The sequence below is a fragment of the Terrapene carolina genome, unplaced genomic scaffold, assembly GCF_002925995.2.
Source record: "Terrapene carolina triunguis isolate 2854851 unplaced genomic scaffold, T_m_triunguis-2.0 Scaffold837, whole genome shotgun sequence".
Lineage (NCBI taxonomy): Eukaryota > Metazoa > Chordata > Testudines > Emydidae > Terrapene > Terrapene triunguis.
In genome coordinates this window covers 3,898,870-3,910,996 of record NW_020665188.1, presented here as the reverse complement: position 1 = coordinate 3,910,996, position 12,127 = coordinate 3,898,870, and the positions used below count along the sequence as shown (strand labels likewise).

The window sequence follows — 12,127 nt, the reverse complement described above, 5'->3', positions numbered from 1 at the left end:
CCATTTGAGGTAGTGGAGCTACCAGACAGTAAACTAGCCAATCTGTCAGAGACACCACATGTTCTCATATCAATGGATCTGCAGTGAAAACGATGTGAATTCATTGTTTGGATATTTACAATAAAGTGCATCTATAACCTATTTCTGGAATTGCCCATTACCTGAAAACTTTAGCACTAAATGTTAAATTACCATGACACTCTGCTGGAGGCAGACTGTGCTAAGTGTCGCCAGGAAAGCTAAACTGATTTTTCATGAACAGGAAATTAATGTACAAGACCGCAGGTAAGGAAAACAGGGAGTGTGTGGAGAAAAACGTGCTCAGAACACTTCTGGTGTCAATTATCCAACCCTTCTCCACTGCTCCTTCTCACTGCCCCATGCACAGTAAGGGCTATCCAGTTTATTCAGGAAGCTGCCTTCTTTAACTCATTTTCTTAAGAAAGACTCACATGGTCTTCACCGGAACCAGTGCGGGAGGTTAGAACACGAGACTCTCACCCTGGAGTCAGTGCACAGGCTTAGACAGAACAATGCCCATGGTGAGGGAGCGGGATTCTCATGCCGGAGTTGACACACAGCGTTATTGCACAACGGACTCTAAGTTAGGGGGAGTTGAGGCACACGTCTGCACAGAACAATGCTCGTGCTGGAACTGGATTCTCACAAAGCACAGATTTCTGACTTGTGATGCAAAGCCACAAAGCAGGTGATTGCACGTAACTGGGCTGGATTCTCCTCTCAAGTGGGTGCAAATCAGGAGTCATTCCAGCAAAGACAATGAAGATAAATTGGTATAAAACCAGTGTGAACAGAGAACAGGACCCACTGTGGTTTACTGATCCTGCCAGCATGCAGAAAGGCCTCAAACGCCCCAGTGCTGGAGCTGTGAGGAGGGGGTAACAAAAGTTATGGCATTTTCTGAGGCCCGATCTAGCCTCCAAATGTCCCAGGCCCCAGAACCAAGATGCTCAGAGTCTTTCAGTGCTAAACATGCAATGGGCCTGATTCTGATCTCCAGTGTAATGCCATTGACATCCACGGAGTTACTCCTGATCCCCAGGCATGTAAATGGATTCAGAATCAGGCCCACCTGGTTTCTAATTCCTCTGGTGGCAGCATGTACAGCTGACCTGAAAACTGGATGGGAATATTACTATAAATAAGAATCAGTGGGAGGAAATGAAAGTGTGAAGCTAATCTTGTTGCTAGTTTAACAACCAGTTCAGCGCTGTGTGTCTTACAGCCCGTCCCAGACAGGGTGACCAGACAGCAAGTATGAAAAATCGGGACAGAGTGTGGGGGGTAATCGGTTCCCATATATGAAAAAGCCCCAAATACCGGGACTGTCCCTATAAAATCAGGACATCTGGTCACCCTAGTCCCAGAAAACAAGGGGTTGGTACAGCAACACAGACAGAGTCAGCCTTAGAGCCTCTGAGCAAAAGCGCCAGGATCTCCCTTTAATGCAGAGATGCCCATGGACGCACATCCTCTCCTGAGTGGATAGAGAGAACACTTGCTTAGGACCCGGCACTGTGTCCTGTGAACACAGGGCACTTGGCAGCCAGCATGCTAGATGGATGGGGAAAGGGCAGTGACTTTTTTCGGAGGAGACACTCAAGGTCACTTGGAACCACCATTGCCCCTTCTGGTCCCTCCTCCACACAGCTGCTTATTTCAAATGCATCTGAGAGCTGGCCCTAGATCAGCTGTATGTCCTGTTACAACTGAGCTCATACAGCCTTCGATCAATAGCACTTCAGTCAGACTATAGACACTGCCTGGGGGCATCTCCCTGCTTTGGCTCTGCTGGGATGCACTGGATAGAAAGTTTCATGTGAAAACAGAAAGGGGGATTTTAACCCTTCCTGTGTCCCAAAGCAGCCTGTGGAAGAACCTCCAGTCTGCAATCAGACTCCCAATCAACTCACGGGCCTTATACAGTGGAAATGGGATCAAGGGTGTGACTTGCATACAATAAGGAAGGACTGATTCAACTGCTTCAGATTCTCAAGGCTCTCCCTGGCTCACATTCTAAATGTGCTGGTTAATGTGGAGACAGGAGACTTATCCTGAGAGAGGAATAAGAGTGATTTGTCAGACGGGTGTGTGTGAGTGAGTGAGTGAGTGAGTGAGAGAGAGTGAGACTCATGCAAAACCCTGCAGCTGCAGCAGGTCTTAGGCCTTGGCTACACTCGGGAATTCCCAGTGCTGCCACGGCAGCGCTGTGAAGCACGAGTGTAGTCGCGCCGCCAGCGCTGCGAGAGCTCTCTCACAGCGCTGTATGTACTCCACCTCTCCGAGGGGAATAGCTTGCAGCGCTGCGAGCGAGCGTGCAGCGCTGCCGGCGCTGATTACACTGGCGCTTTACAGCGCTGTACTCGCTGCGCTCGGGGTGGGCGTTTTCACACCCCTGAGCGCAGCAAGTTGCAGAGCTGTACAGCGCCAGTGTAGCCAAGACCTTAGATTCTGTAGTCCCTGACCCTCCAAGAGTCTTACAAAGGCTCTTGGTAAGAGGGTGCCTGGAAAAGACAATGGCCAGCCCAGCCAGGCTCTGTACATTAAATCACGCAGTAGGTTTCTCTAATGAACTGTTCCTGTTCAAAAATCTGGGGCAAATGTGGATCTGAACAACAGAAATACTGCCACAGTTGTAAAGGACCCTTTTCAAAATGAAAATAAGGGGAGCAAAGTTAAGCTTTGAAAGTGTTCATTCCAGATTTTATACCACTTTTCTGTAAAAAAAACCAAACCAACCACCCAAACCACCCCCTCTATATAAGGTGATAAATATACTTCTCTCCTTACAGACATATTTTATTGGAAGATGGTTACTATCTCTGATTGTCAATTGATACACTTGCAAGAGCACTTAAATCGCTTTCCCCCCCTGGTTTTTCTTATGATGCAGCAGTGGAGGAATCGTTATTGCCATAGAAATGGTAAAAGGCAAAGGTCCTCAGATACCATGGTGATGGGCAACTAGATAGAGAGATAGCAATTTTAAAAGTAACACCTGCGATATACAGACTACCTAGCTCAATGCAGCCAGATGTGTGGGTGATGATGACCCTCTCTATACAGATCAGAAGCACCTTTCAAGGTGACACTCGTCAACTTCAAATCACAGGCTGCCTTTGTCTGGAAATTGGTCAGCAATTAAGCAATAGCTTAATGAGCTTGTCCCCCATTCTCTGAAACTCCACACTGGGAACAGAGAGAGCAAAAGACGAAATACCATTGAAAAGTGGACTGATTTCAAATATGACATCGGTAATCATAACATTCAAAAACCAGTAGGAGAACACTTCAACCTCTCTGGTCACTCAATAACAGACCTAAAAGTGGCAATTCTTCAACAACAAAAAACTTCAAAAACAGACTCCAACATGAAACTGCAGAACTGGAATTAATTTGCAAACTGGATACCATCAAATTAGGCCTGAATAAAGACTGGGAGTGGTTGGGTCATTACAAAACCTAAACTTAATTTCCCCAATACTAATTTCTCCCTACTGTTACTCACACCTTCTTGTAAACTGTCTGTAATGGGCCACTCTCTTACCACTTCAAAAGTTTTTTTCCCCTCCCTTGGTATCCTGCTGTTAATGAATTTATCTCATTAGACTGACCTCACACTCGATAAAGCAACCCCCATCCTTTCATGTATTTATACCTGCTCCTGTATTTTTCACTTCATGCATCTGATGAAGTGGGTTCTAGCCCATGAAAGCTTATGCCCAAATAAATGTGTTAGTCTCTAAGGTGCCACAAGGATGCCTGTCTTATCAGGCTGTGGTTTGCTAGCAAGCAAGTAAATGACAGATTCAGAATGTGGGGTCTGTCATTAGAGGAAGAATAATGGAGGCTGCAAATGGAATGTAAGGCATTCTCAAACGGAAAGGTCTGAGTAAAGTTCATGGTTTCTGTACATAAAGGAAGAGTATACAGCTGGCTCCTTTCCCTATTCACTGGCAAAGGTCTCAGGCACTGGGAGCATAGCTGCTAATTTGGAAAGAGTGGCTGCATTTGCAGCTTCGCTGATTGATTAGTGGAGAATAGGGTGACCAGACAGCAAGTGTGGAAAAATCAGGATGGGGGTGGGGGGTAATAGGATCCTATATAAGAAAAAGACCCAAAAATCAGGACTGTACCTATAAAACCAGGACATCTGGTCACCCTAGTGGAGAATCCATAACTTCAGAGACCCCAGTGGGTTTTTCAGAAGTGCTCACTGTGGACTCTGCTCCCGCTCAAGTCTCTGGGGAAACTCCAATTGGTTTCAATGGGAGCTTAGGCCAGTGCTGAAAATCCCACCCTATAGGTTTTCAGAGCTAGATAGCCGAACAAGTCTGCCCTTTAGAGGGACCCCTTCACTGCCCCCATGGCTATCCACACACCCCAGAGGAAGGCAAGTAAGTTGGTACAGGCCTATGAACAATAGCTGCTAACAGCCCTGCAAAGGGTGTTAATAAAGTGGCAAAGGTGAGAAAGCGTCTTTTGTTCTTGCTTATCTGGCCCCAGCAGGGCAGGCCAAGTACGGAGAAGCTCAGGGCAGGGAGGAAAAAGGATGAGAAAATTGATCATCAGCCAGGTGTTCTTGTTTTGGTTCTGCATGTGCGTATGCAGCCCAGGTCATTTGGTCTTTCCTCCATGTGACACATTCACCCAAGACAGTCAAAAATATCATTAAAATTGCATAGCTCTGGATGATCCTCACACCATTCCTGAGCTCCTGGGGCAGTCCAGTCTCCTTTCCCAAACCCACATTGCTACATTGTTCTATTCCCCTCCCCCTTACTGCACATATGGCAAATATTGTTCTCTAGACATTGCAGCATCTTCTGTGTCAGAATCAGAAACTCCTGCACACCTGGGAGCCCTGCACGCATGCATCCATTAAAGGAGGGGGCAAATCGGGGAAGGGGAGCTGCTCTGGGAGGCTGTCCATCAATGAGAAAGAAATGACAGGAAACTGCAAAGCAGTGAATAAAGAGGGCACTGCAGGATGGGCAGCGTGTAGCATCCTGCAACCTTTTGTTCCATCACCCAGGCTTGGGAAAGTCAAGTTCAGCCCTAAAGAGAGGGCAGCAAGCAGCACGCTCAGTTGCCAAGAGATCTGGACTACAGAGCATCTCGAAGCAGACTCCTGCTGGGAACTCCATCTAATCCACTCTGTCATCAATGCCAGACGTTTACCTTTATCCTCACCCCACCTCCTCCCCTTCAGAAAGCCTGAGGAAGAGGCACCCTCTGCACAGCATAATTAAACCATGAGCCATGTGATTTGGGTCTCATATAGCACCAGCTCCCTCTTCCCCAGTGCTGTAAACCAAAACCATTAAGGAAGTTATAGGATAATCACTCTGCCCCAGAACCCCCTAGGTTTCCATGTGAGCTCTCCTTATATTGTGCAACAAATGCCTTTCGTTCAACCAGCCAGGTGGCATGTCAGAAGCAGGGAGCCAGACAAGGTTTGGTTACAGATGGTAGATGGTAGAATCCCTAGCAGGAGGCTGTGAGCTGGGCGGATATTAACAGATAATTTTATGGCCAGGTCTTGCTGACTTGTTACATCCCTCCCACCCACCCCCCCAACACATCCACCCACCTGGAAGGGTTTTTAATATCAATATAGGTGGGTAGGGGAAGGGAGGCTGCAGCTTGGCAAGGATCAGGGTGTGTCTCCTCCTCTCGTCTTTATTTTCACATACAGCTTCTACAAAGCTCAGCAGGGCTGCTTTACACGGGACTGTCCAGTACAACCCCCACCACCCTGTATGTGCTAAGACATGCCAGCTGCTTGAGAGACAATCCAATAGCCAACAGCACGCCCCCCAAACCAACCCACCCACCCCAGGAAAGGGGCAGCCCTGGAATTCTCTGCACTCCCAGGGCTGCTGACAGATGCCTGTCCCTGCTCCACCAGATAGGAGTTCAGCTATGAAAGGGAATGCAAAATAACAACAAAGTTCTTGAGCGGGTCCCTTGGGCAGGACCCGGGGGTTTATTAGCACTGGGTCATTTATCCTGCGGTTTCAGTTTGGCCTGAACCCTCCCCTTGGAGCAGGGATTGCAGCTCCATCCCCAGACGCCTGCCTATGCAGCACAGTCCCGCAGCCCGAGCCGCCCTCCCCAGGAGCCAGCCCACCAGCACCATGCGCTATCGGGTGCCGGTCTCCCCGGGGCGTTCAGACGCTGCTTTCCTGTTCTCGGCTCCGGATCAGTGTTAATGACAGCGGCCAGAAGCCGCCTATGTCCCCAGCACCTCGGTGCTCACAACCACCCCTCACTCGCACGGCGCTGTATGTAATTACATTGCTATCTCCAGCCCCCCACCCCCACGGGTCTACGCCGCAACGTGCCCGGCACTGAGCCCGGGTCACTTTCAACCCCGCCCCTCGGCACAGCTGCCCCCCTCCCGCACCTGGCTCCCTGGGCCCGGCGGCAGGATCGGGGCCGCCCTCCGCAGCCGCAAAGGACACGAGAGGCGCAGGCTACAGCACAGACATGGGCCTTGGGTGGTGGTGGTGGTGCAGAACCACGACCCCCGGCTCCAAGGGGACCCCCCCCCGGGATCGAGCGCAGGACTCACCGCTCTGCTCCCCCAGAAAAACCAGCTTGAATTTCCTCAGGGGGTTCCCGAAGTCTCCTCCCGCAGACATGGTGCCGGACGTGGGGTAGGAGGGGGTCCCTGGGCGGGAGGAGGCTCTTTGCCTTCCCTGGGCTCGCTGGCCGGCGGAGAGGGCGGCCAGGCGGGGCCGGGACACGCCGGAGTCGCTCCGAAGCGATGGGGATGCTGGCGAGCGCCGCGCTCTGCCTCCTGTATCTTCTCTCCCCCGCCCCGCCGCCGGCGCCTGCGCCCTGGCTCCCCGCTCCTGATGTCATGCTGGAGCAGCAAGCCAATGCAGTGCTGCAGGGAGCTTCGCCAGCTGCATCTGGGCAGGGCAGGGCTCCTTGGGCAGCCTCCCCCGAGTCCCAGCGACCCTTACCTGCCCTGCTAGTGCCGGCTCCGGCTCCGGCTGCAGGGGGGCTAGCTTTCAAAATGCTGCCTCACCTGAGAGAGGCTGGGAGGGAACAAACTGTCCTCGGGGCTGTGCAGCAGCAGCAGATCGTCGGGGGGGGGGGAAGAAGGGGACGAAATACCTCCCCCCAAAGCCCCCAGTCCAACACCCCCTGCTCCACACCAGCTCACCCTGCATACCAAGACCAGAGCCAGCCTCCTTCCTTCCCCTCCTCCTGCCCAGGGACAATAAAGGCTAGGCACAAGCATCTCCTTGCTGCCCGAAGGTGACCAATGCTGCACTGTTTAACAGAAATAACAAACAGTACAAAGGAATCGCATCCTGCACTGCTGAAGTGCAACCTGTTGGTATCGTTAGCATTATAGTAGGGCCCAGAGGCCCCCTGGTGCTAGGTGCTGGATACACCCATAACAGCTGAGCTCTGCCCAGTTTACACATTAAGGCTCTGGGGTGGCCATGCAGTATCATGGGCTAAACGGAGAAAGGAAGTATTCTCATTTTACGGACGGGGAGCCACAGGTCAGAGAATAAGTGACTGTCCAAGATCACATAGCAAGTCCCTGGAAGAGCTCCTGCAGCCCATTCGAGACCAATCTGGTACCTCTGGGGTGGAATGCATTAGTTATTTAACCGCACATGGGAACACCACCCCTTGGGTCATGGGGTATGTGCCATATGTGATTGAAATTTCAGGGTGAATTTGCATCGTGAGCTCTGGAGAGGCACATTTTAAAAAACGAACATAAGGGAATCTGGCTCGGTGGGATGGAATGGAATAAGCCAGCTGGAATGTGGCCAGGTAACACTGGTGGTATTGAAAAAGTGACAGAGGATCAAGACCAGGGGTTCTCAAACTGAGGGTCGGGACCCCTCAGGGGGTCGCAAGATTATTACAGGGGGGGTCACGAGTTGTCAGCCTCCACCCCAAACCCCGCTTTGCCTCCAGCATTTATAATGGTGTTAAATATATTCAAAAGTGTTTTTAATTTATAAGGGGGTCGCACTTGGAGACCTGCTATGTGAAAGGAGTCACCAGTACAAAAGTTTGAGAACCACTGATCAAGACTGTCTCAGAAGGAAAAAATGCCAGTATAAAGTTAACTAGCACTACTAGTCTTTGGGTCTCCCATGTACCCAGTTACCAGGCCCAAACCTGCTTAACTTGTGAGATCATAGGACCATAGGGAGGAGTACAATCAACAATGGTATTTTTTTAACACCCTCACTTCTAGGGCATTCTGGGAGGCAACTCACTCCTTAACTAAAACCAGCCAATGATAGAAAAGAGGGGAAATAATCTAATAGGTCATCGTATCTACTCCCTCTCCTTCTCCGCCACTGTAAGGTTCTCCCCACAAGTGCATTGTCAAGGGCTTTGTGCAGTGTAATTTCAAATGCTTCTGGCAATGAGGCTTCCACCCCATCCCCTGTGGGAAGCTATCACACCTATGTTTAATAGACCTCTCTGGTAGGAATGGTTTTTGTGATATTCAGACTATACTTTCCTTTGCTCAGCTTCAGATCATTATTAATTATGTCTGCTGGAAGCCTCTGAATTCCCCAGCACTTTAGTTCTTCCACACATCACATACTTGGAGGCAGTAATCAGAGCTCCCTCTAAGCCATCATTTAGATGGGCTCTTTTATTTAATTACATTAATTTTTCCTCACCAACCAGCTGCTGCAGTCCCAGACTCCAGGCTCGGTCTCAGAAGGCCAACCTCCCACTCCATGACATAGCATCTTTGTGTCTGCAGCCCAAACTTGCCTGGACTTTTTATCCACCAGAGCACATTGTATGTTCATATTAATTTGAAATTAATCCACTACCACAGTGAGGTCTCCTCAGCATTTCTCCTTGCTAAATATCTTCCTCCTATTGAATAGCAGGTGTGGAATTATTTCCCACTGCCCCCCCCCCCACCCCCACAATCTAGCGATCTGCATTTTTCCCAGTCAAATATCCTTTTCATTTATTTCCTGTGCTTATTTATAATTCTCTAGGCCCCTTTATTTTCTTTCTGTGGCTTCTCCTAGTTTACAGTATTCCCCACAAATTTAACTCAGGACAGCTTGGCTCCTAATGGAAGATCATTACATATATATTAACCCAAGTTACCACTGTTCTTTGTGGTAACCTTTTGGATCCTTGCTCTGTTTATTGATACCCTGTGCTCACCATTCTTCAGCTTGCTTTCACTTCATCTGACAATGATCATATCTAAGCTGTTTTCAATATGTCTTCCCACTAAGTTTCATAAGGAAGTGTGCTGCACACTTCACGAAAGGCCAGGTGCACGAACTTATTGATTTCAGTTTTTCCTTCCACTGATGTTGATCAAGAAAAGCAAGCAGGCTTCTCCAGCATTCTGTTCCTTGCTCTCTGGTATTTGCATGGAACATATTTTGCAAATCTGTCACATACATTAGTCTTGGGATTGGCACTTTTTAAACGTATGTGTAAAGTGACACTAAGTAAACCAATGGGATGGGCCAAGTTTCTCCCTCAGGTAAATCTACTGAAGTCAGTGGAATTAGACCACCATAACTCTCAGCCCTTACAGTTTTCCTCACCTCACTATCACTTCCCTTATTTTACCAGAGAGTGACTGGCTGGAAGAAGAAGAACTGACGTGTGCTGGGGATCTTGTACTGTATTCAGACCCCTGCGAGGTGCCCACCATCCCCTGACTGCTGCTAGAAGTGGCCCCATCTTTCCTCCCTTCCCAATTTAAGGCAAGGATACCAACTTGATCTTTAATTAGAAGTAACTATTATCACCGTAGCTTTGGGCCAGCTCCTGGCACCAGCAAACCAAGCAGGTGCTTGGGGCGGCATATTTTCAGGGGCAGCATTCCAGCCAGCCTCTTTTTTTTTTTGGAGCTTGGGCGGCAAAAGCCTAGAGCCGGCCCTGGCAGCAGCAGCGCGTCCTGCATCAGGGGTGCCCTGGGGCCGCTGCGGTTCGCGTCGGGGAGCAGCGCCCACACCTTATGGCCGGGCGGGCTCCGAGCATGGGACACTTGGGCTGGGGGCCGCCCCTCGGGGCACACGGAGCTGCCTGCAGGTGCCGCAGGGCGGCCGCCCCCCCAGCGCTGCAGCCGGGGCTGGGCGAAGCAGCTAGAGCCGCCCATGGGCTGCAGCAGGGTGGCCAGGAGCAGCAGCAGCAGCGGGGCCATAGAGGGTGGGGTGCTGCCGTGTGGGGCCTGAGTCCCGCTCTCCAGGGCTCCGCTCCCTCTGGGGCTGCCCTGCCCCTGCTCTTCAGTCCCCTGCCAGGGTGGTCCTCCGGCTCTGTCCTCCCCGGTCCCGGCGTCGGGAGCCCCGGCTGGAGGGACCCTGGGCTGAGGCGCGGCCCGGGAGCCCTGCTGCTTACCCTGACCCTGCCAGCGCTGGACCGGCTGGAGGCAAGGGGGGAGCGAGCGGAGTCAGCGCTGGTGGGGGGAAGCCCAGCGCTGGGGCAGCAGGGAGTGTGGGTGGGGTGGGGTGGGGTGGGGTGGGAGAGGAGAGCCCAGGGTTGGGGCGGCAAAAAACCTAGAGCTGGCCTTGACAGACGCATAGATCTTAGCCTCATGGGCCCAGATCCTCAAAGGTAGTTATGCACCTAACTCCCAGTGGAAACTAGGAGCCCAAATATTTTGGAGGATCTGGGCCTCTGTTCCTACAATTCTTCCCTCTACTCTACCATGTTGTATTATCACTGATGGACAGTCACTTACCCAGCAGCCTCTGGGGCCTGAGGATTGGTGTCTGAGCTCTTGTTGGCATGTTGGCAGGGGAGGAGTTTGAGCTATTGCTGAATCAAAAGGAAAATTTAACTACTTCCTCGAAACCAGTTTAGGGAGTGGGGTCATCCCTTTGTGCAGAGCTAGCAGGAAAGATTCTTCCCCTCCGCAGGAACATGGCAGGGTAAAGAGCAGGCATGGCAGGAACTGTGGTGACCACTTGGCAATGGTGCCACTAGGTGTAGCTGTTTCATTATTACAGATGAAAATTGCTTTATAGTCACTCCTTCCTCCTCTTGCAGAGAGTTCTCCAAGGAGCTCAGTCAGACTCTGCAGGTATCTCTCTATTAGCTAAACAAGTTCCTACTGATCACAGACTGCCAGCCCCCAACAGCTTTCAACCTGCTGATACTGGTGCAGCTGCCCATTCAGCGCAGGGTACTATGGGGGATCAATAGGCACAGAGTTTCAGACCATCAGTCTTATGTCAGATTGGGCCTCTGCTTATCCTTGGCTGTCTCTTAGCATCCCATTGCCCTGTTCGCAAGGCATATGGGTCACAGCAGCAGTGGTCAACTGAAAGCCAGAGACCGGGACATCAGCAGGACCGCGGTACGCTGCAGTGGGGCAATAGTGCGAGCAGCTGGTGCTCCAGAGAGTGGAGATCCCCTGGTGGAAACTCTGCTGCATCCTGGGCCTTGCCGTAGGCTCTGGCAGGGTTGTGCTAAGGCCTGCAAGCAGGAGTGATTGCACGCTGCAGAACTAGGGCGCAAGTGCAAAGAGACGGCAAGATGAGCTATAGACAACACGGCAGGGGGTTAGCATAAGGAAATGCAGTGCGTGCATGCATGCAATATTATCAGCTGGCTATATACTGGCAGCTGCCACGGCTCGTCCTCCACTGAGCCTCATGCAGCAAAGGCTTTCTCCTAGGCCTTCATTAGCAGACACCTCAAAGGAAAAATGTTTTCAATCCAACTGGTTAAAACAAGGCCAGTCTCGCTACTCTAGGTGGCTCTGCCCACACAGGGCCGGCTCTAGGCACCAGCAAAACAAGCTGGTGCTTGGGGCGGCACATTTTTAGGGGCGGCATGGCCGGCGCCAGAATGCCGCCCCTAAAAATGTGCCCCGGCCGCCCTAGCTCACCTCCGCTGCTGCCGCTCGCGCACCACGGTGCGCGAAACAGCTGATTCGCGCGCCGCTGCTCGCCCTCCCTCCCAGGCTCTCAAACCTGGGAGGGAGGGGGAGACCCCGAGCGGCCGCGGCGCGCGAAACAGCTGATTCGCGCGCCACTGCTCGCCCTCCCTCCCAGGCTCTCAAACCTGGGAGGGATGGGGAGATCCTGAGCGGCCGCGGCGCGCGAAACAGCTGATTCGCGCG

The 12,127-nt window shown here is 51.4% G+C and overlaps 1 protein-coding gene across 1 annotated transcript in view; it reads right to left on the bottom strand.

Moving 5' to 3' along the window:
- The window catches only part of RAB6B (RAB6B, member RAS oncogene family), a 147,986-nt gene extending 141,266 nt beyond the window's left edge, over positions 1 to 6,720 (bottom strand). Inside the window, exon 1 of the mRNA XM_024213424.3 lies at positions 6,599 to 6,720. Coding sequence (XP_024069192.2) covers positions 6,599 to 6,668 — 70 coding nt within the window. The 5' untranslated portion in view covers positions 6,669 to 6,720. The remainder of the gene's footprint in view (positions 1 to 6,598) is intronic.
- Between the last annotated feature and the right edge of the window lie 5,407 nt (positions 6,721 to 12,127).